At 39.1% G+C, this 25,400-nt stretch overlaps 1 protein-coding gene across 1 annotated transcript in view; it reads left to right on the forward strand.

The window, feature by feature from the left end:
- Window positions 1-25,400, forward strand: part of CDH13 (cadherin 13) — a 489,049-nt gene that overhangs the window by 450,975 nt on the left and 12,674 nt on the right. Inside the window, exons 11-12 of the mRNA XM_063312654.1 lie at window positions 9,885-10,027; window positions 23,697-23,927. Coding sequence (XP_063168724.1) covers window positions 9,885-10,027; window positions 23,697-23,927 — 374 coding nt within the window. The remainder of the gene's footprint in view (window positions 1-9,884; window positions 10,028-23,696; window positions 23,928-25,400) is intronic.

Here is a 25,400-nt window from a genome sequence, read left to right on the forward strand (position 1 = left end):
AGCACCCGTCTGCAACTCTTTAAACCGAAAGCTTATTTTCCCAGGATCATGCTAGAGTGGTGGGCAGCAGCCACACGATCTTGGGAAACGATGTAGTTCATTTAAACAGTTGCAGAGAGGTGATAGACATTAATGTTCCTGCACCCTCTGAAGCACCATTTTGCCTTTGAAACTGAAATGGCGCAAGCCCTACCATGCCCTCTGTGTTGATTAGTTACTGCCTCTTGGTGGTCTTCTTCCCCTTCTGAGTTTCAGCATTTTGTTTCAGTTTCCCAACTAACATGCTTTAGTAATGGTAACAAGGATGGTACGTGGTTACACAAGGCAAAGTCATCTCTCTCTTGCGTCACCTCTACTTCAACTTGACCTGCAAAGAACATGGCATCCTTGCTACAGGAGCTCCACAGTGTTCAACAGATGGATCTGGAAAGTCCACACGAATGGCCAAGTCCTCTCTTTTTCCAAAGCACTGGCATAGCAGTGTTCAATCTAGAATGAGTGTACCATATTCAGAAGTACTAGCCAGTGATGGCTATCTGTGTTGCAGTAAGCTACTGGAAGCAAAACGCTGGAAGAGGTTAACATAGGTCTGATGGAAAAGATCATTTCTTGAGCCACTAAAATAGATTTCTCCATCAAAAGGAGATCATTTCTTTGGTCGCTAAACTATTTTGTACACCTGCATCTCTCTCTGCATGATCTTGAACATTCAACAATGGACTTTGTGTAAGCGGAAATGAACTCTTGGATGCAACTGCTGTAACTCAAATTCATATTATTTGAATCTAGTTTCACTCATTCTTTTAGTACGTCTCATATTATTTTCTTTTCTCTTTCTGAAGAAAAACCCAGGTTAATTGTCCAAGTGATGCTCAATTAAGCCAAATGACTCCAATTATCATCTCAGGAAGCTGTTTGAGTACTTCCCCAGGAAATGTTTCAATAAGGTTGTTCTCAATGTGATTTGCCCCTCCAGGTTGAGAAAGAAAATGCTGTAATAGCCCTGAAGCTAGCTTGCTTTTTTTTTTCCTCCCAAGAATGTCAATTAGTTGTTCAGACAGATCTCTCAAATTAGTCCTTGTCCTTTGCAGGTAGGATGGAGCACAATTCCTCTGCAGGAGCAATTTGCAAGAAACCAAGTTTTAAATAAAAAAAAAGTTTGAGCTCTAAAAAACAGAGGAGTAGAAATGCAAGCTTTGATCCTTTGAAAAGGACCGAACAAAAAACAGTCTCCAAAAGTTTTCGGCTTTATTTATGGATAAATTCAAATATTGTTGGACGGCAGAAATTTGCTTTGATTGGTTGAATTGGTCAATATGCAATATCCACACACGATGAAAATATTATAGTGTAATAAAATAAAGCACTCAAGAGGATTTACGTTTAAAAAAACCATGATTAAATAATAGGCATTTATTAAAACACAGGCACACAGCCATACAACAACCCTTAAAAAATATACTGAAGAGAAAAGTCTTTAGGAGATATTGAAAATAGACAAATGAATGTCTAGGGAAATTCACCAGCAGTTCAGAGAGGACCTACCACCACCATCAAAAAACCAAAATTCTCCTGAGAAATTTTGATTAATGTTCAGTGAGACTTAGTTACAAGGTTGTGTGGGTAGTAAAGGAAACAATTTCTACATGTATTGGTACCTTCAGTTAGTATATGATTCAGTATGCACTCTCTGCTAGCCTCTGGGAGGACTTGAAGAGATAAGGTAAAGATATTGCACTGTTTGCCTATTAATTTCCTAGTGATATTCAAAGTGGTATTTGATACCTTTAAAGTGTTACACAGTTTTCACCTTGGTTATTTGGCCACATCCTGGTCTGCCACTGAGGCCAAATATCTACATACATAGCTTCTTCATGCCATGTATGAATCTCTACTATAAACCATCCTAAGTAGAAAAGTGATCTTCAACTTTCTATTATCTGACCTGGGAGAATCCTTAGCTCAGGGATGGGGAATGTGCTATGTGCTCTAGTGGTGACATGTTTTATTCCTGGTGGGGCCACTCTAGTGAAAAAGGCCCCCTTTGGAATATGGTACTCCCTATTAGAGGAGGTGAGCCGGTTTGGTATAGTGGTGAAGGCACCAGGCTAGAAACCAGGCGACTGTGAGTTCTAGCCCTGCCTTAGGCACAAAGCCAGCTGGGTGACCTTGGGCCAGTCACTCTCTCTCAGCCCTAGAAAGGAGGCAATGGCAAACCACTTCTGAAAAATCTTGCCAAGAAAACTGCAGGGACTTGGCCAGGCAGTCTCCAAGAATCGGACATGACTGAACAGATTAAAAAATAATAATTAGAGGAGGCACTATGTAAAGGAGTAGTCTAGCAGCATTTATGTGCCTCTTGTGACTTTGCTGAGAGTAGGATAGATTTTAATAATCATCACCTCATATATCAGCATTTCACTTTCTTGAAGAACATTTTGAATCTAGTCAGCCTCCAGACAACTGTGAAGGATGCAACATGAGGCGTCATGCTTTAGGACTCATTGTTGTAGCCATTTTTACTCAGAGCAGTCAAAAATGATAATAGTATTGCTTTCTGGCAGTTTCAAGCACCTGGAAAACAGTGACGCAGGGAAAGACAGAAGGATATAAATCTTTCCCTTTGATTTGTTATTGTAGCTATCAGCCCTGTGATTAATACTTGGCCGTTTTTAATTTGATAAGGGAATGTTTACATTTGGTTTCACATCTCGCTTCACAGCAAAGCCACAGGTTCGAGGTATGTTGTGCCCCCTTCCCCACACACACATTCCTTTCATTTCTGCACATACAATTAATGTCTTTTTTGATTTTCCTCAAAATGTATCCTCCAGTGATAACGAATGTGCATAATTGCCAGTTTTCCTATCTTCCATTCCTTCTTGTATTTAAAAAATGTTCCGGAATAATATGGTTAAGGACAGCTTGCTAAATATCTTGACTGATATGTGTGATAAATTGAGACAGAACACCAAACATGTTTTTCTATAGATGTAGAATGGTTTCAGAAATACTAAAACGTACACAGAGAATTTTTATAGAAGAAACCTTATTTTTCAAGCTTCTGACTAGGGAAAAGTGTCCTATTTTCAAGATTTGGGGGTGGGGGTGGTGGTAAAAATGTCCAGAGTGTTCTGCTATTCTGTTGCCTCTCCAGTTCCCATTCTGGGGAGATCATTTCATAGCGGTCAAAGGCCCAACCACCCCACCTTTTGGAGAAAGGTGTAGGTAGATGTTGAAGCCACAGCTGGCTTCAGCCACCAACACTCAGGTACTGATTCAGATTCTCAAAACCAATTTTAACTCACCCCGTACCTATCCAAATCTCAGCAGATGCCAGACCCTGGCTGATCTTGTGTGGACTTGGAAGGTGAGCAGAGTAAGGCTTGGTTTATCCCTTAGGAGATGAATTTCTGGGCTGTAGGCTGGACTGGAAAGTCAAAAAAGTATATGAGAAGAAAGCTAAGGGAAACCAACTTGTAATCTCAACAAGATGACTACATGGGTGTTGAGCTGAATTTAACTCTAAAGCAACTTCATATTGATCTTGTAAGCTACTGAGCTGGAGGTTTCTATGTAGCAAATCCTGATAAGAGCCTAAGATGATAAAATCCCCAGGAAACTCCCTAGTCATGCAGTAATGAAAGGACAGAGACATTATCTGTTTGTTTGTTTGTTTATGTATTTGCTCAATTTATATAGCCACCCATCTCACTTTTATGTGACTCTAGGCGGCTTACAATAAAACAAATAAAAACACAAAATGCATAGTAGAAAACAAAAATAAAATTGTTACCTTGGTGTTTTCCAAAAAAGGGTTGCTGGGAATTACTTTAAGCCCCTTGGAGGCTGTGGTAAGGCTCTGTCCCATTCAGATACACTTATACTGTTATCTTAATCTTTGTGGTATGGTTTGTGCGCTGAATATATTTGTGAGCTGCCTATCAAGACTAATAGTTTTCCCCAGGCATCTTACAATGTAAAATCAGCCCAAATTGATATTAAACAACCAAGCATGTTACATTTTAAAATAAGTCCATAGCAATAAAATGTCATTTTAAGGATCCACCAGTAACAAAAAGCCCAAACATCTGATGTTTAGGTATTGCTGACCTTACTTTAAATGAATGTGTATAGTGACAATTGGCAATCCAGTTTCCTTGTGGTCTGAAAGGAGAGTTTAAATTGGAACGTTATGAGATTTTTTTCCTGCTTTGTAAAAGAATAGCATACTTAAGTTTTGTTATTTATTATAGTTCACATCTCAGTACAGCGTTCACCTGGATCCTGAGGGCAGAGGGAAAAAAGAAAAAAGAAAAAACTCATTTGATATCTTCTGAAACCTCTCCGCATTCCAGGAAGTGTTTTTATGGCCCATTGCACATTTCACATATTATCATGGCTTTGCTAACACATGCAGACTCCTGCATTCTCTATCATCAAATATTTAATGGAAAAAACTAGTCAGCAGCTTATGGCTTCCCATTTGAAAAGTCAAACGTAGGCAGGAGATTAGGTGCAGGGCAAACAGAGCAGAGCCAAGACTTCAGGGCCCGCCTATACCTTTCTGGAGCACAAACCTTTGTCCAGTTAAAGACAAGAGCTTTACCATTCATTGTGTCCTTTTTCCAAGAACAAGAAAGAGAGAACAAGGCAGAAAATGCAGGTTTTTCAGGGCAATTCCATTTGGGTTTGGAACTTTTCTGTATTTGTAAGCCTTGACTCAGGTAGTTAAGTCGAAAGGATATTCCCATCTGCGTCAAAAGATGTACTCGGGATGCAGGGAATTGCATAAAGCCGCAAAACACCACTAGGTAAAGCAAGAATTCTTAGAAATGTAGAAAGCTGCCTTGAACTGACCCAGGACATGTATCTCAGTTCCATCCATTCATTAGATGGGAAACCTGTAGTCCTCAGATACTACTGATGAACTTTTGAGGGATGCCAAGAGCTGGTGCTCAGCAACAGCTGGAAGGCCACAGGTTATCCATCAGTGGTCCAGACCAGAGTTTCTCAACCTCAGCAACTTTAAGTTGTGTGGACCTAAATGCTGGCTGGGGAAATTCTGGGAGTTGAAGTCCACCCATCTTCAAGTTGCTGAGGTTGAGAAACACTGGTCTAGACTGACTGACAGAGACTCCTCAGGTTTCAGACGGTACAGTATCCCAGTCCTACCAGCAATGTCAAAAATAAAACCAGGGGCATTTGCTTGCAAAGCATGAGAGTTAATTTTGGCTTCTTTCCCATGGACTAGTACTCACATGGCATCAATATGATTTCTTTGTGTGGAATGGTTCAACTGTTTGCAGAAGCAGGTCAGAAAGTGGTGCTCCCTGTTCCTGATGGTTACTGAAAGCATAGAAAGGTGTGTGTGTTGGGGGAGGGGGATACACTCTGGGGCAGTGGGAGAGAAAATGGGGGAAGGGACAGTTTTTTGTTCAGTCCTAAAAAGGAATTTTTAATGTAAATTCATGTAAAACCACCATTCTCGATTAATGCCTCTAGATGACTTGGGTTTCATCTCTCAGCAATTACAAGGAGGGACAATATCCATTCCAAGCACCACGTATCATGCAATGGACAACTGATGAGTTTACAGAAAGTAACTCTCATGATAACACATCTGCACATGTGCAGGGAAAGTGAATTCAGCGAAAGAAAGAAAAAATCAATTAAAATGGCATTAAAATTAAATAAGAACTTGCCTTCTTTTTGTTGCTTGAGGGTGCCTTAAGCTTTAATAAGCTTTAATAAGAAATCCCAAGAGTCTGGCAGTGCCCCTATTCAACCACAGAAAGAAAATTAAATTAGGTATCTCTGACAACTAGCACATAGTGTAAGTGAATGCTTATTGTATCAGCAAGTGTATTAGAATGTAAGAATTATCTTCGTCTTAATGGCAAAGAAGGGAACCGTATGTGTTGTCATCTCCCCTTTCTTTCTGGGACATTAGAATTAAGATTCAACATGAAGGTACCATATTTACAATTCATTGAACCTTTGAAATAGCATTCAAAGGTTGCAGGAATTCCCCAGGTTTTGGAAAACTTTAAACACCTCTTTAAAAACATTTCAAGGATCGTTACTGTGGAGTAAAACACACCATTTGTGTGTCAAGCTCCTTTTCCAGTATTTCTACTCCAAAGAATCTCAGGTAGGACCCATAACTCCAGCCCCATCTCTAAAGCCCTAAAGAGACTCCCACATTACTTTGGCAGAATAGTTGAGTAATGGTGGTGCAACTTCACCTGTCTGAAAGAGGTTGAAAGAAGGGCAGCAAGGTTGATGAAGAGAGTTTGAAGGAACTGCATTTTTTTTTAATCATACGGCATAGCAGTTCGGTATTCATGCTGCTTTTTCTTGCTGGGAAATCCTTGTGAGGTCCAGCAGCCAGATGTGTAGACTATTTAGCCGTGATAAGTCATGTTGCCCAGGGTGCACCACAAGGAGGCTAGTATACATTGCACCCTGTTGGGCTGAGAGAGGGCGACTGGCCCAAGGTCACCCAGCCGGCTTTCGTGCCTAAGGCGGGACCAGAACTCTCCTACTACGTCTGATTGGCTCTTGGGCTGAGAGGGCCTGGCCCAAGGTCACCCAGCCGGCTTTCGTGCCTAAGGCGGGACCAGAACTCTCCTACTACGTCTGATTGGCTCTTGGGCTGAGAGGGCCTGGCCCAAGGTCACCCAGCTGGCTTTCTTGCCTAAGGCGGGACTAGAACTCACAGCACCTTAACCACTAGACCAAACTGGCTCTCAAGGAACTGCACGTGTTTAGCCTTGAGAAGAGACTAATGGGAGGGGAATGTGATAGCCCATTTTCAAATGTCTGAAAGAAGGTCGAAGAGAAGAACTTCAGGAATTGTCCTCTCTTGCAGAACATAGAATAATGGATTTAAGTTACAGGAGGGCAGATTTCAACTGAATGTGAGGGAAAAAAAAATACTAAGAGCAGCTCAACAATGAGCCAGCAATCCAAATAAATAGTGGGCTTTCCTTGCTGGATGTGCCTTAGTAGAGTCTAGACAACTGTCATTCTGGGATGCAATATGCAGTATTTCACTGAGCACAAGTTGGGTTGATAGACTAAACATGCCTTCCCAACTCAATGATTCTATGTTCCTGTGGACAAAATAAGAGGTTGAGATGGGAATTAACACACTCATTTTGCTTTCTGTTGTAGTGGCCATATAAATGTTGGGTCTGATTCTGCTGGGTCCTGCAGCTTCTGGTTCCCCTAAATTGCCCACTTCTCTTTTGCATGGAATCTAGCATTATCCTTAGTAGATGTAAACCAATTTGGACCTATCCATTCCACAACTGAGAACTAACCCTTATTACCAGAAAGATATCTGTGTATAGATTGGAAAGTAGAGAGGACTACAAACGGGAAAAAAAATATATCTGCTTGAATCACTCCCTACTCCACCCTCTAAAACATTAGCCTATGTTGCTATGATTTTATTTTTCATATATATTTATTTTTATTCTTTGGGTGGTAGAAACCCACATTTGCATATTCAAAGAATCTCAGCAAGGAACAATCACCTTAGTTAAGGGGTATTATGTACTTACAATAGGTAAAATTTTAGAGAAGATTTAATTTTGGGGAAAGAGAAAGACTATTCTCTGTCAAATTATGTTTTGTGTAATTTATCTCTGCAGCACAATCGGACCAGATTGTCTAAAACTGCCCACTTCTCAGATGTAGTGCCATTTGTAAAATGAGGAGTTTTAGTTAATCTTTTCTGATTGTTTTGCAAAGCTGAGCATTGTGTGTGTGGGAGGGGGTTGTGCGTGTAGGATACATACCCACACGGGCATCACACAAGCACATTGTTTTGGATTAATGGAATATTCTTCACCTAGGAATAAGTTCAGCTACCTTTTCTCATGTTTTGATGTGTATCTTTGTTTCAGAATTATCTTTTTAAAGGAATAAAGGAATGGCATGGAATAACTAAGAGCAGTGTTATTGTGGCACAATGTATTCATCATTATGGATTATAAGCTTCTCTGTGGATCTATGCTTTAATGGGTATGAAAAAGAGGCACAGGCAGAGTTGACAGACTGTGTCATTCTGCTAATCATAACAGCTTGTATCGGCTATGTTCTTTGTTTCTTTCTAATCATTCCTGATATGCCAATAGCATCATTGTCGTTTGGTGTGAATGAGACACTTTGGGGAATGGGATGCTGTCATACAGTCACAAACATCTCCGTGGGATCATCGACAAGGATTCTGCCTTTGTTTAACAAAGAGGCATCTTTTAAGTCAGGATCTAAGGAGTACAGCACAGAATGCCAAGTGGGAAGGTAGCACTTGGTGATTTAAGCTGAAACCCAACATAGCTTCTATCTTTCCCCTCCCAACATGAAAGTATAGATCCCTGTCACAGTTGGGTATTCCTAGTCTGAAAACACATGCTAAGCAAATTTAGGAATCTGGGTGAAAAGATAGTGTCCCTTTCAAGGAAGCGAAATGCTTTAAATATATTCTGATGACATCTCCCCATACTTTCTCCTGTTCCTCATTTTCTCTCCTCTTTGTTACTACGTGATATAGATTTAAAGAGTATATGCAGATCATGTCCTGTCTTTTCAGGGATTAAGACAGCAGGTGTATATGTGTATACCAAGACAAATACTACTTTGCTATCAAAATGGAGGGATAAAGTCCTTTTTGGTTTGAAACCAATGTGCAGGATACACTCAATCATCCTGATTGCTATGATCAGTGTTCTGTTAGAATGACAACTGGATATCAAGATTTTACCTGATAGATTGAGCTGAAAGTCTGAATTGTTTTGTATAGCAAGAACAAAATCTAGACCTCTGGAGTTGGTGTCAGAAATGAAGCACGGGCAATTTGGAAGATTGTGGCTGTTAGTGGAAATGGAATCTTCACAGGGGAAGTGGATGATTCAGCTTTATGAGAATGTGGATATTCCACATAACAAGCCCATCTGCTTAGAATCCTCTTGTTTGACATTTATTAAGGGTTTTGGGGGGGGAATGGGGGGACCCTGGCTCAAAGGACAAAGCTATGGTAGGAAAATGAAAGAACAAGGGAAAGCTTCTATAATATACGATGTTATTTCTTTTGTTAGCTGCCAAGAATCCAAGTGTGATGTGGAGGGATATAAATTTGATCAATCAATCAATCAATCTAAATAAATAAATAAATATGTCCATAGGTAAGCTTCACTGAATGAGACACCTGAGTCAACATCTATAAGATTGTACAGGACCATCCCTTATTTTCACATTATGGAACATCTTTGCATCAACAGAAGCATTTCTGCAGTTGATCTTCCATAATGCACATTGCAAATTATGATGGTAATGTGTTTAAATTATACAAAACACTGTTGACAATGGAAGGTAACAAAAACACTGGGAAATGAAAAGCAAGTATGTCAGAAGACATGCCATTTCTCACACATGCCCAAAATATATCAATCATCAAAGGTGACAATGCTGGTGAAGAATTGTATTGTGTGCTCCATTTTCAACAATAGATGAGCTGATAGATTATTCCCATGTCAGCTGATGGCCTGACTGTTTCTTAGCCGACCTTCAGCTGAAACCATCACTGTAAAATGTTTACTATCATCCCTCTGCTTATTGTTTATTGATTGATTTTTAATTTCTGTCTTGCTTAATGGCTAGTTAATGGATTAATTGCCCATCTTCTTTTGGGAAAATGCTCATTGCTGGACAGTCAGTAGGAACTGTGTAGTTCAGAATGACATCTCTGGCAAACCACAGGACTATTCCATCCAGGAAATCAAAAACTGGGATTGAGCTTCTCAATCTTCATGGTGCCTGTGCCAAAGTCTCTTTTAGTTCCATGCTCATTGATTATTATCTGTGCGTTTTGGCAGATACTCCATTGACAGAGATCCAGCAGACTGGTTGGAAATTAACCCTACAAATGGGACCATTCGCACCAAGGGCATTCTTGATCGCGAATCCCCGTCCGTCTTGAACAATGTCTACACTGCATCTTTTTTGGCAATAGATAGTGGTGAGTAATGGCCGCCGGCATAGGCCTTTTTCACATCTTCCTTACCTCCATGAGCAAAGAATACACACAGCTTTTTCCCAGAGCAGCTTTCCCAAGTCCTGGTAGTGCCTTCCAGATTTGTTGGATTTCAAATTCCTAGGCAGCATGGCCTTTGAAGACCTCTTAGAAACATCCAGTTGGTCCCTATAGGAAGGAGAATCTTGCTGGTTGGTGCTTTGCTCTTCTTGTGTTCAACTCCCAATCAATCAAGCAAATGACCCTAGCCAGTGATATCATACAAAACCCACCATTACGAACAGCAGTGGAGGAAAGATTCCTTTTCAGTGTAAACAGACCAAGTGGCTAAATGCTGAGCACATGCAAAATAGGCCGGGAATTTTGGATTTCGCATTTGATAGAATCTATGCTATTTACAAGTGCTAGAACTAGAGTGATGCAAAATGTATGGAAGCCTAGGTAGCACCTTTGCAGTGGCCAACTCACCCCTTGTGCTTAGCCATAATGCCATTTGGTTCTTGATCAGTGCATTTTGTAAACCCAGCCATCTTGTGTTGACCCGGTCAACTGTGGTTTATTCAACAAATTATGGACAATGACAATACAGACCTTGGCTTAAGCCAATGTGTGAACTCAGCTGATGACATGACTGAGATTATTATTATGACGATATATTGACAAGAGTGTCCGGAAGTGGCTCTCCAGTGTTTTAAAGGGGGGTCTTCTTCAATCCCAGAGAAACTGGATATTGAATATGGGACCTTCTGCATTTGAAGGACATGTTCTTTCATTGAGCTCTAGTTCTTTTCTTTTGGTTAGACGTTGCCTCCCAATTGTGAAGTTATCTTCCTAGTAAGAAATCAAAGCCTGCATTCATATTTTCAGGAAGGTGAATAGATCAATGTGAGCAGCATTAATTTTGCTTTCCCCTTTGCAAATATCTAAGCTGGTTATTAAACTATTGGTGTCACTATACAAATAAGTCATCTTCAACCTTCCAGAACCCTCTATTCTATTTAACATGTAAATGGCAAATAAGATCACAATTAAAAACGGCTACTTAAAAAGCAATATCTTTAATGTATTATGTGTATTAAAGCTCCTTCTGCTGCACATAATCTAAATTAGAAGGATGTTATGAAGACTCATTGCAAGTAACTTTTTGTAGCACATTAAAAATAGAGACGTGGAGAATGGAGAGAAATGTTGAATTTATCTTGCACAGCTGAAAGGCACAAAATAAATAAGAGCTTTGTATGTAATGTTCAAAAAGCTAATATGCTTACATTTCTCAGAGATGCAGCTGGTTTAGCTGCAGCGATGAATTGTAAAATGCTCTTTTTAAGAGGGTGATTTTATATTTCTTTCCTCTGCTTTCTGCACAGGGAACGTTTGCAAGGGTTTGACAAGAACATGGCTTTAAAATGCAAAGTAGAAAAGAAGGTCCCCTTTGCTGCTGTGGCTTATTTGGATAGTCATAAATCTATTTCTCTTGAAAAGCCACTTTTGCAGAAAATACCGGTTTTCATGTGCGTATACACACACACACACACACACACGTACATACTCATTCCTTTCATCCCATGTTTCTGTGAGTTTTGATAATGCCACTTTTATATACTATGTGTGTTCACTATAATCGGATTATAAGGATAAATTTATTATTGCAAAGCAATGCATATAATGCTTGTATTACTAAGAAGAGGAATTTTCAGGTATTCGGGGCAACATATAGTTCATACCCTAACTCAATAATCTCCAAATCCATTGGATTTCAGCTTTTACAGTATAATCTCCAGCCAGTATGAAGTATGCCAGTATCCCATGCATCAATTTAAGGATTAATAGCTTTGCTTTCCATTTGCTCAACTCCCTTGTGTCACTTGGGTTTTGTGAACAGGGAACGGGCCAAGTCGATTCCCCACAGTCTAGGGCCAGCACAAGTCACCTTTAGGCAGCAGGACTGGCCGATTTTGGTTCTTCCACTTACCCCATCTCTGTCTAACCAAGAGGCCACAATGGCCAGATGGGCAATCAACCTTTGAAATGATCCACAATGCTGTATAAATGTGTGTGGTCCACACTTTGCAGTATTACTGCTGATAACTCAGCTGAATGGTGTGGGACTTGGAGCAAGTCGCCTAGAATCCCCTCAAACTTCGAGCTCTATGACTGTGTCCATATGACATGCCACCACATTTACATTCCTTGGTCCACTGTTCAGCAATAAACAAAGTTGGTTATTCTTTGATCCGATCCTTTTTTCCTTCTTGGTTAATTTGTTAAGTGTTAGCTCCCTCCATGCACTGGCTGAAGGCTCAAGCAAAGGGGCTTACATAAAACATAAGGGATTATTGGTGCCACTGTCCATCTTAAAAATGAAACAAAACAAAAAACTATAAATAAAGAATAGAGACGGATTATTTTTTTTTAATTCATGATGACTGAGAAGACACTATGTGATGTACTGTTTGGTTGTCAACCCGTGCTGAGTGTATGCAGTTGGAGGAACCTACTCTAAGCTAAAATCATTGTCACACAATTCCTTGCCATCATTCTCCATCAGAGAGAGACCTTGTCCGTCTTTGCAATTTTATCTCCTGTATGAGAGTGGTGATATACACACTGTCAGGAATGAACAACCAAGTGTCAGCTATTTAATTCAAGTTACAGCTTGTACTATATAAAATAATTACAGTGTTATACATTAAATTAGGTTTCATTGACATCTGGAGCAAGCTGGTGCCCTGTAAAAAGTTCCCTCAGCCTTCAATATCTGACGAACCCAAGATCTATTACGGTGTGCTTCAACTGCTCCCTCAGTTTTGTTCCTAGGAGTCTGTTGGAAAGTGGTGTATGTAATTTCATGGCAAACCCCATGTGCTAATGTGATTAAATCGATTCCACCAGACTTTTCCAACCCAACCAACACTAATGCTTAATTTTCTCAAGACTATTATGTTCCCAGTGGGCCACAGGATGCACATAATGCTATATAAAGCCGCAATTGGAAAGCTAGCCAAAAGCTGATGGAAAGGCTGCTGGAAGGGGGGAATCTTCCACTGGATGTCAGACTTCACCCCAGGCATGGTGATAAATCTCTTTTCTCCAGATACTTAACCATATTCAAGAACTTGCTTACAGCAGAAGCTCACAGTCAAAACACAGCTGGATAAGTTGCTTTACTGCACACACAATAAGAAGAACCTGTGTGCAGACATTCTGCCTTCTGCAGAACCCAGGAATCAAACCCTGTTTATCAGTCTGTTCCAGCAGTTAAATTCTAGATCTTTTTCACCCACCTTTTTGAGTCAATAAAAAATTGGCTATTCTTCTCCTGGTCTTGAGAATGGGAGATACTTGCTCAGTGTTGACATAGATTGAGATATACTGGTTTTCACCTCAGGTTCAGCCCTCTGATGGTGGAAACAACTGGCATCACAAAGAAATAGAAACAGGATAACGTGGTGTCTTGTTAATGCTTTAAAATTATTACTATTATTATTATTATGACTACTACTTTGAAGTATGATCTAACTCTGTACAATAAACCGTCCAAGCCATTTGCTTTTTCAGATATGCGGTCTCCTGCTTAAGATATTTGGCAAATTGACAGACAGTGCCATGAATTTAAGTTTAATCACAGCTAAGATACAGTCTAGTTCATATGGATCTCCAGATGTTGCTGAACAACAGCTCACATTATCCCTCACCAACAATGGTGTTATGTGGGACGGCTGGGCTTTGCAGCTCAACAACATCTAGAGGGCCACCAGTTATAAATAATTCCCCAGGGTTTCTTCAGTGGCTTGAAGCAGATCCCCAGGAAGTTCACGAAGAACGTTTGTCCAAGTCTAAGATGTCAGAGTTGGAACCTAAATCTACCCCAAGGGTGGTGACATTTAATGGCACTCACAGGATCTTGCTGCTGATGGAAAGTGTTGTGCCACAAGCTTCACCCCTTGGACAGTGGCTTGCTTCATGATGGTGCAATGCTGCTTTTGTCCATATGATCCCCTTTCTTCCACCTGGGGAAGCTGGTACTGACATCACAAGAAGGAGCAGGGTGATTTTTCATCATTGGCTGTGCTTTTCTGGATGTTTAGGGATCAGAATGGAACAGGAAACATCTAGGAAGAAAATCATTCCTGTTTCCCCATCTGGTAAAACCCTACACAAACCTCCTCCCAAAACGGCACCCTAAAATGACCTCCCACTCCCATTGCCACCATTTATTTTGAAATATCTCATCATAAAAAATTAGCCATGTTGCCATGAAATTTCAGCATCACTGCTCCATGGAGCTGGAGAGGTTTACACGCATAAAACGTAGAGCTGTATAGACCGTTCCAAAGCCTCCACCATTATTAAGTAATCCATTTAGCCTTCCTTCATTGATGGTATACAGGTGGAGATTTTAAAAAATGCATTTGGCATTCCCTAACATTCGAAGCCTTTTTGGAAACAATCTTGCTCTTGAAGATCACGCTGTTTAATTTCATAAATAATAAAATATGACCTTTCCTGTGGATAGACCCCCTCCCTCCCTCCCTCCCTCCCTCCCTTCTTAAACAAATGTCCTAATTTGCTTAGTATTCTTTTGCTTTGTCCAAAGGTCAAGGCTACTGGTACTTTTTTATTTTTATTTCAGTTTATTAAGGGCTTATATGGACACAGAGGCTCTCTAATCCTATAAGCAAAAATGAAATGCTGTGAAAAATTCTGTAAAGCAGTGTTAGGCCACAAAAGTGGATCAAACCATGTTTTTTTTTTTTTTTCTGGGAATTGGCTGAAAACTGGAGCGCTAGAAGCAAAAAACTCTAAGAAGGTTAGAGGTTTCAGGCAGTTGAAGCTGAAGATTTTCTTAAGTCAATTGAATGGAAGTGGTTTGCCATTGTTTTCTTCCAGAATGATTTTTCAACTTCCTAATCTAACTTACAGCCATTGTATTTCCTTTTTTAATAGTAATTTTATTAAAATTACTATTAAATAAATAATATTAAAAAAGAATAAAAAGAAGAAGTAGAAGGTGCAGAAAGGAAGAGAAAAAAAGGGAAAAAAGAGAAAGAGAAGAGAAAGAAAAAATAAGAATATAGCAAATATATAAAGAAATGACTTTCACCTTCATCACAATTTCTAAACAATTTTATAAACAATTTTAGTTGCTTATTACCTTTTCTTAAAATACAACAAATGACCTCTTCTTCCCATATCCCATCTCTTATCTATAAACAAATCCTTAAAGCCTCATCATTTCAGTCCTGATGTCAGCAAAAGTCAATTAAGGGTTACCAGAGACAGTAACATATCTATTTTAACTTTGATCAAATAAGCCAACCTTATATTCCTTCCTTTTACTTCTAACAATCTTGAATCCCTTCAAATAATGTCCTAGAACTTGATTTCTTTTCTTTTTCTTTTTTGTCCCTTCTCACAAAATTCTTCAAAACTTTAACAAGCCTCTTTTGTAAATCCAATATAGGAAAAATACCCAGGTCACTCTCTTGGTTTGTTGTTTGTATATCCCTTTTGATTATTAAGACATCTGCCAGTTTCTTTTGTATGTCCAGTGTAGCATCTTTTTCCATATCATTCTTGTAGCTTCTCATTTTTAAATCCACTTTCAAGTCAGTTTCGATCTTGTCAGGTAGAACTGATCTTCCATAACATCTTTTAGACACAGTCTATCTATAGAGGCAGACACTCTTAAAATTAGCTTCTGGGTCCATTGTTCAAAAATATCTTTCTAAATGTCCAATGTTAAAATATTTTGCTTCATTCTGTAATTGTAAGTCAAGTTTGAGTGTTCTACTCCTTTAATTGTAATATTTAATTCCCTCTAGTTCCCTCTAGTGTCCAATTTTTAAAGTCTTATGTTTTTTAAAAAAAAAAAATCAAAACCAAAGCATTTTCCCATGGGACAGGTTCTTTATATTAATTCCTAAGTCTTACTTCAAGTTTATCTGGACCCTTAGTCATTTGTAACTTTCTAAAATCAAGGTTTTAATCATCCTTTTGCTGTTTATCCCAAAACAAAACAAAACAAAAATTAAGTCCTTAAACTTGTATTTAAAACTTCTTTCACTAAGGATTGAAGGATACTCAACTGGTGCTCTAAAATTTGTCCATTCTAAGGTTCCTAATAGCTGGAATTTGACCCCACTTAGATTTTACAAAGTTTAATCAAGGTCACCTTGCAGATGATAGGTTCATGCCTCTTCCATCAACTAGGTATTCTCTAGATATATTGAATCTGAAATACCAGAATCTAGAGTGGTCACACTAACTAGAAACCAAGAGCATTACTGTAGTCTAAAATGTCTGGAAGGAACTAGGCTGGGATAGGCTAAGTTCTGACATCTAAAAACTTCATACCTTTTCAAAACATTTATTTCTATATGAGACAACTTTGATACACACACACAACTGGACATGAATTCACCATATGTGATAAAAGGACACAAATTCAGCTAGGGAGCCTGTGGCTTGGTGGTCAAGCATATAATTTGCATGCAAAGGATACCAGTTCAATCTGTGAGATGTCTAGGTAGAGTAAGGAAATGTCCTTCCCCAAAACCTGGATGCTTTTGTTCTTGTTCAATAATACTGAATTCAACAGACCAAAGATCTGATTCCATGGTATATAGAAACTTCTTCCATTCTAGGATCAGTATGGCAAGGTAGCAATGAAAACCTTCAGATGGAGAGAAATACTCCATGCTGAGTAGCTGGCTGGCTGGCTGGCTTTCTTTTTATTTGTTTTGTAATTCATGATCTCATAAAATCATCATGCTTGGCTTTTATTCTTGCTAAAAAAGATTGAATCAGCTGATCATCACAAGTACATTTTTTTCAATATACTGTACATATATAGAAAAGTGGATTAAAATGCTCTAAAGAAAGATACTGAGCTCATAAATCTTTGTCTCACTTTTCGACATCAGGAAAATTAATGGAAAATAAAAAGACCTGTGCTATGGAGACAGAACAAGTAGAATGAAAATTGTCTAAAAGTTCAGTTAAAAACGATCTTGCCATATGCCTTAACCTGTTTATAGACATCATGGTGCCTGAAATTAAATTATCTCAGATTGATTCCACCTAAAACACACAGTTTGAAAAGAAATCAGGTAATTAGTAGCCATAGCAACCCAATTAAGCTCTTTTACACCCTTTATTTTAATTGCTGTATTAATTGAAGAAAGAAAAATAAATGGAATGTTCATCCTTTACATATCATTTTGAGGTTTAGTAAAAATATAAATTACAGAGAAAATATTGTTTGAATTAATCACTATAAACTGCAGATCCAGGGAGAAAAATTAATTTGCAGCAAACTGTGCTTAAGATGGATGCCACCCATTCACAGCTCTGAGATAAGAGCCTGGCTTTTTGAAATATAATTACTCAAATGTAGGAGGAGAGAGAGGGAGAGACTGTGATTTTAAAGAGCAGCTTGGTCTTTTATACAGTTTAGAATAAAATATTTGTTGACAAGGGGAGGATAGAGAAAACGAGTTAACATGGCTTAATTTTATGGTTCTGTTTCTTGCAAAAGAAACAAAAATACATTTCAGTTCGATGATTTTCAGTGAAACGGAAAGACATCAGTGGAATCTGGAATGTGAAATCAACTCTTAAACCTGATGAATTCATTGAGATCAAGAATTGATAGGCACATGAATATGTCTATATGTCAGCTCCCACTTAACCCAGTTCTGAGGCTTTCTAGCCTATTTCACCATTTTTCCACATTTTACTTGAAAGTTTACTTTGAATTAATATTATGAAAGCAGGTATATTATTACAAAACATGGGTGTCACTTTGTTTTGGGCTCACTGAAATCTGTATGTTCAGTTTGAGACACTGCCTCAAAATAATGAGTAGTAGTGTAATATTGCTGCTTCCTCTGTGAAGTTTGAACAGACCCTTAAATCTCTACTCAGAAGATAGGCATCAAATGAATCAGAGCTGGATACCATCAGTACAGTTATAGAACCCAAGATCATTAGCAGTCCTTAGAGGATTAACCATAAATGAGCGTAACCTTGCAAATGAAATCTGACATTTATACCCCGATCAAGGCCATTTTTTGCAAGAAGACACCATTGTTTTTAGATAGACAGGCTACCAGGACTCAGACACCACTTAATTCCTTCCCTACTGTTTCATTCTTTTATACAATTTTCACCTTTCCAACACTTTGAGATTCTGCCCATCATCAAACACAGATGGGGTACTTGTATGAATATTCTTTTTATCAGTTATTTTTAGAAGAAGTATCATCTTTTTGCTCTGTCCAATGAGTAGGCTGAATATTTGTGTATCAAGCTCAGAAACTGTCTCAAGGTCCCCTTCAAGTCTTCCTTGATCCTTCCTTTCTCAACTCTGTCTCTGGGTATATGTGTGTGTAATAAAGAACGTTCAAATACCATCCAAGAAACAGATGGTACAGGCATCATCTCTCTAAGACAAGGGAAGTGGGGGAGAGGGGGGAATAGAGAAGCTGGGGAGAAAAATCCAAGTCAGGGCTGAGGTTTGCCCAGGCCATTGAAGAAATCTATTGTGCTCTTAGATACAAACCAGTTAATTCATAATAAAATCTTTTGTCACCAACAGAGGAACAGCATACACGATCAGATATACAAAACACTGGTAAAAGTGTGTGAGAGAGAGATGTTTAAGTCCTCCATCACTCTTTTTAAGAATGTACAAAAACAACACTTCCTGAATTTTCATGGATTTTAGCTGGACTTCCATGATATGGAAAGTTGTATGTGGTTCACAAATTTAAATTTTAGTGGGGGAAGACAGTCCAAGCCAAGACTTGGGGCAGTGTTGAAGTTAAGGAGTTGCACACAGCCTCCTCAAAGAAGTGACAAGAGATCATAACAGCTAGGATATACACAATCTACAGGGAGCTCAGAACCAAACTCTTCCTTAAAAAGTGTGGGGTCAATCCACATTAGGCTCAACAACCATCAACCTGCATCCAACTTCAAACAGAAGTCCTCTGTTAGCTAACTTCAGAATTGTCCCGAATGGGAACAATTACTTTAGAAAACATGCTTTGCCATGTGCCCCCTCTAAGGCCAATTGCCAAACGTAAGTATTTTTCTACTCATTTTTATACATATAGATGCACACACAACTTCCTTCAGTCAATGCACTTAGGGATGCAACTTTTGAGCTGATACATATACTTCAACATGGACAAGAGGAACACATGAGTTACCTACAAGCTTTTGCAAAAAATAAAAAATAAAAAAAAATCTCCTCCTCCTCCTCTCCTCCTCCTCCAACATTTTGCTTGTGGATTTTTCTGACACCGATAAGTTGGAGAAAGTCAAGTGACAGCATTTGGCCCTTGGTCTCTCCCTTAACAACATTACTATTCTCCATTCATAACACAAGATCTTTGCATATCTGCCAGAGAGAACAACTTCTACTTTAAACATTGTCTCTTTCCCACAGTTTTCCATCATGAGCAATGACAACACAATGCTTAGCAATTGCTTGATTGTACTAATTCAGCTGCTACATCCATAACTGACCTGTGTAAGCATATTCTGAGCACACCCAGTCTCTTTCACCTTGTTTTTTTTCACTTCATTTAATCTAAACCAAATATGCAACAGTCCCAACATTTGGGCTAATGTGATGGATGGTTCTGGCCAGGAGCTCCAGAGAACTCAAAAGTGTGCCTTTTGTCTCTGACATTTTGGTTTGCCCTAACCAAACCCTGATTGCTACCTCTGGATTTTGGATTGAGAATCCAATGATTTCACAAGACCTACTCAAAGCCTGACCAAGTCTGGTTTAACCCAAGTTCTGTTTTGTGGCTCTGCTGAATTGCTCATATTTGGATTACTGAGGCTTGAGGCCTTAGTCAGTCACTGTGAAGACAAAAAGTTTGTTTTATGAGTGCTCAGAAAAGTTCATTATCAACACTGCCAGCTCTGTGTTGTTGGAGTGAAGCATGGGTTAACATTTGCATGTATCTGGAACTCCCCAGGGGGCTTGAATTTAGGTTAGGGTTAGCTTTCAAAGGGCACGAAATTTTGTAAAATGGTTAAATCTCATGAGATCTCCATGTTTCTCTCCCTTGCCATCTTTCCCTGCATAGGGAGTTCCTCAAGAGATTTGATTTTAATCAGGAGGTGAGAGAAACAAGTAATTGATTCATGTAACCTATCAATTGGGGCTCTTTCCCGCTTATCAAAGTCTGATACTTCCTACTTTTCTTGATTGTCTCAGAAGAAATGAGTGTGTTTGTCAAGGTCCTATACTGACATCAGAAAAACCAAAGCATAAACAATGCATGTGCAGAGAGCCATCATGCCTGAGTTCTCTAACAAACAGGTTGATTTCTTCAATAGGGTGGCAGCCTTTCCTTCCTTAAGAAGATAACACACTGGCTCCATGCAGTCTTTCCTTTTGTCAATTTGATTAATCTGTTGTCTGTGTATTTAACAAATCCTCATAGGAAAGCTACTCAGATAGACACTATTGAGCCCATCTATTTTTGCACCCTGAGAAGAGATGAATAATATAACTCTGAATGCTTCTCTTGGGGGTAAATTCAGCCTTGATCGTGTCTGTCTTTGTCTGTCTTTCTCTTCTGGTGCTTTTTCTACAGTGAAGTTGTTAACCAGTTTCAGTTTACAACCTTGGCACTTGTTTGTTTTCTTCTTTTGAAATTCTGGTGCATTCTGTGTAATTAGTTATAAATAATACACATGTATAAATAATACAAGTCACTTGAATGGGCAAGAGGCAATTTTCTGTTCCTCATTGTGTTTGTAATAGCTGAGAGATCCCTCAAGCATGGGGAAGGAGAGACCAAATTAATGGTACTGCATGTACCATGGGGCAAGTCCGTTCCCATTTCCAACACTGCCAGTTCTTAATTTTGGAGGATCAGAAAGTGGAATCAGAAACAGCAACTTACTGTAAGATAATCATGTGGAAATAATATACTCCAATGTAAAGATGGTGTTTTAATTAAGAGCCCCAGAAGCTGATTTTTATGCTCATATTTCAAATATTCAGTTGGCCTTTCATCCATTTCTCCTTCCTGACTCAGCTTAATCATATATCAAGAAAAAAGAGGAACGCATAAAGCCTTTTCAAAATTCAATTAGCCTAGCCTTAACTGAATCATAATTTCCTTTTTTATTAATAAGAATGTAGCCTGTTATCCCTTAAGATCAGATACAAGGGCAGAAACAGGCAGATAGACCCCAGAATTCAGACGACTCCACTTTGGTTGTGCATTTATGTGTCGGAAATGGATGAAATATTACTTTTAGGATAATTTATCACTCCACAGCCATGAATACATTTCTGTTAGGGTTTTTTTTTTACTTTTTTATATGTTAATTTTTCTTTCCTTCCAGCCTGCCAGAGCCATTCTAGGGTTGTCATTTGAGAGAGTTTGAATCTGTTGGAATTGATAATTCCATCCCCTTTTCCACCATTATGAATAGCTTTGCAGTACTCCCAGACAGGAGTGCTTCAAATGACACAAAAAGCCATCAACCACAGTCCATTAAGCCATGATGCATTGTTTGGTTCTGATTTACCTTGAAAGGCAGACCCAGTCCCTGTGCCTTTTAGACTATGGTTGATGGCTTGGTGTGATACTTGAACAGCCAGTTCTGCTTTATTCAACAAATTATGGTTAACAGTCAATGACTTAGCACAGGGGTGAGCAAATGTTTAATGACCAAGAGCCACATTTAATGTGGGGAGGTTGGAATTAAAGGTTACACTATGGGTAGCCCCACAACATCCATATGAACAAAACCATGGTTGATGGATTTTTTTTTCTTTTTACACTCTGAGATGTCTATTTATTACTACATTCATGAGATCAACACCTCAAAACAGCAAGAAAATTTGCTATTGTTTTTCAGCAATCATGGTATGAGGTCTAGAAAAAAGAGACTTGGGTGTTGCACATGGTCCATTCCTGGACTTGCATGTTTCGTGGACCCAAAATATGGCTTAATGAAACATCATTAAAATAAATCATGACTCAAGGTGATCTTAGCTGAATCAGAACCAAAGCCTTTGTCTTCAACTTCATATTCTACAGTCGGTTTATCCTCCAAATCTCCACAAAGAATGACAATCAGTCCATCTTTTTATTAAGATAGAATCACAAATTGTGGTTGAAATCACTGCTTTTTTACATGTTTGCAAGGCAGGGCTTCAATCACCACAGTCACAGACACATACACACCGACACCCCCAATGTCAATTCTTCCCCAGGCATGACACTTCCTAGTACTGTTTTTATTTCTCCTTAAGATCCCACAGAAATCTGGATTCCATACTGTTAGCAGTCATTATGTGCTTCAGGAGGTTCTTGAGAGAATCACAAAATGAGAATTCCTGCATATTCCCCAGAGTAATACAAAATAATGATTCCCCCCTATTTCCTTTTTTGGAATGGAAGCATTATTACAAATACTAGTAATTACTAGAAGCAAATATGTGGTTTGTTGTTGCTGGTTTTATATTTTCATTTTGGGAGCAGAAGCTATCGAAAACACAGATGGTGAAAGAGAAAAAAAATATGGCGAAATCACATTTTCACCTGTATAGAGGTAGCTGGGTCAACTTTGGAAAGTGACAAGAAGTTATTACCACTTGTCAATCTAAATGGAGTAAGTGCTGGCCTTGGTTCTGCTCTCAAAAGATAAATGCCTACCTTAGAAAGGTTTCAAGCAGTACCTTGAGGATATCTCTCTAAAAATAAAGCTAACAGCGAAACCAACTGGGTATCAGCTAATTCTCTGCAACATAGATGACAGGAAAAAACTTGTTCAGTCCCTTGATCTGAATTCTAACATGATGCTCTCTAGAAGGACCCAGCTTCCAGCATACATAGTGGGGTAAGCATGAGAGAACAAAATGGAAGGGGTAGGATCATAATGCACAGCTTTATCATTTTCCACATTTGCCATGTTATGTTTGAAAGAGAGCCAATTTGGTGTAGTGGCTAAGGCATCAGGCTAGAAACCAGGAGACCGGGAGATCTAGCCCTGCCATGGGCACAAAGCCAGCTGGGTAACCTTGGGCCAGTTCCTCTGTCTCAGCCGTAGGAAGGAAGCAATGGCAAACCACTTCTGAAAAACCTTGCCAAGGAAACTGCAAGGACTTGTCCAGGCAATCTCCGAGAATCAGACACGATTGAACGGATTAAAAATGTTTGAAAAGGGTCCTGTCTACTACTGAACTTGATTATGATTCCAGCTTTATACAAAATAAAGCCAGTTTTTAGAGTCACCCTAGCAGGCTAGTTTGGGGTCAGCTACAGAAAATGGGCATTTGTTTGAATTCACTGCTTACATCCTGGGAAATAAGACTTGTGTCAGAGCAAGCGTGCATCAGACTACTTGGTCAACTTCTGACTCACAGGATGGTCCCTTTCCATTTTATTTATTTATTTATCTGGACATTGGTCATCAAAGAAGGAATACTCTGGTGTTGAAAAAAGGGCACCCAATGGAGTTGTGTTTTTTTTTGGAGGGGGGCTTCATCTCTTTTATGAAATATTAATACATCTATTGCCTTGATGTATGACTGCCTTAACAATACCCTACAGGGGAATGTATTATACATAAATGGACCATTTGTAAATGTCTGCTATCTTTTCTATAGGTAGCCCTCCAGCAACAGGTACAGGAACATTGCAGATTATCTTGGAGGATGTGAATGACAATGCCCCTTCTCTTTATCCAACGGTAGCAAGTGTCTGTGAAGATGCAAAGGATGTGAAAGTTGTCTTTGGTGCCTTAGATAAGGATATTCACCCAAATAAAGAGCCATTCAAATTTGAGTTGAGCAAGCTATCAGGTCAAGATAAAGTATGGAAGCTCACCAGAATCAACAGTAAGTCCATCAGCAACACTTTCAGCCTTCTGTTCTCATTCTCCTACAGTCTCTCTTCTCCCTGCATGTATAAACCGGGCTGTGTCCTGTCTGTGTGAGTACCACATTCAAGGATGTCCACATGGTGTGGTCCAAAAAGTCAAGATGGTAGCCATGAGCGTGCGATAGAAGCTTCACCTGTGTGTGACACACACAAAAAACAGGTGGAGCTTCAATCACACCATCATGGCCATCATCTTGACATTTTTTGGCCATACTCTGCAGACATCCCTGACCACATATATTTGGTTGTTAGCCCAGTCCACCTAAGTTCTACCTCATTCCATTTTTATTAAAAAACCAAGAACATTTCCATCTGTTTTCCTATTCATCCTGCATTATATGACAATTTTACACGTACCTTAGAATCTTATTAGTCTAATGCAGTGTTTCTTAACCTCAGCAATTTTAAGAGGGGTGGACTTCAACTCCCAGAATTCTTTTGAGTTGAAGTCCGCCCCTCTTAAAGTTGCCAAGGTTGAGAGGCACTGCTCCAACCCTTAACTACCTCTTCCATTTGCCTTGTCACCAAAATAGCTCATCACTGCCAAGAGATGCTAGATGCTGCAATCACCATCAGTTCTGGAAGGTCTCTGCACCGCACTGGTCCATATTCTTTGTCATTTCCTCTACAGAAAATGAGTGCTGCAGGAGATCGAACTGCACAACGCATTGCGATCATTCCAAACACTGGATCACACCTACTGGTTGCTCCCCACAAAAAAATTACAAAAGTTTTTTGGCATCCATTTCCTGCCATTGGATCTTATCCGCAATAGACCGTTTTTCTACTAGCTCAGTTGCCTAAAAATATACCTCTTCTGGCCTGATAAAGTTTTAGGGAAAAAAACAAACACAAAAAACAAAGGAAAGCCTTTGTTGCGTGCCGTGTTGAAAGCATGCTGTAATGAGAGAGAGAGAGAAAAAAAACACATGGCTAGGACTCAGATTTCTGCAAATTCTTAAATGTCCTGGTCTGAAACTCGTAGACGATTTTCATGGACCTTGGAGATAAGCATATCCTTCCATTTGCCTCTTTCTGAATGCTGTGCAAAGTCCTTAGAAGTCTAAATGTATACGAAAAGACAGATGGAGAATATTGTTCCCAGTGGGCATTTTCATGGTTCTGTCAAGCACTCAAAGTGTTTGGTGGGTCCTATCTAGTTATAAACCCTAAACTAACATTTTATGATAAGGCAATATTATTATCCTCATATTGCAAATAAAGGAGGGGTAAGCAGTAAGGGACTTGTTGAAAATTGTCTTGGCTGGGGCAAGGTTTGAATTCTGGACCACCTGTCTTATAGCTTAGTCTGATCATCCCCTTTTTCTACTGTTACTTTACAACAGTTGCTGAGGTTAAGAAACTCTGGTCTAATGTATGGTTTCTCAGTGCCACTTTCTCAAATCTATGAGCTTTGTTCTCAACATACT

Source organism: Candoia aspera, chromosome 11 (genome assembly GCF_035149785.1).
Source record: "Candoia aspera isolate rCanAsp1 chromosome 11, rCanAsp1.hap2, whole genome shotgun sequence".
Classification (NCBI taxonomy): Eukaryota; Metazoa; Chordata; class Lepidosauria; order Squamata; family Boidae; genus Candoia; species Candoia aspera.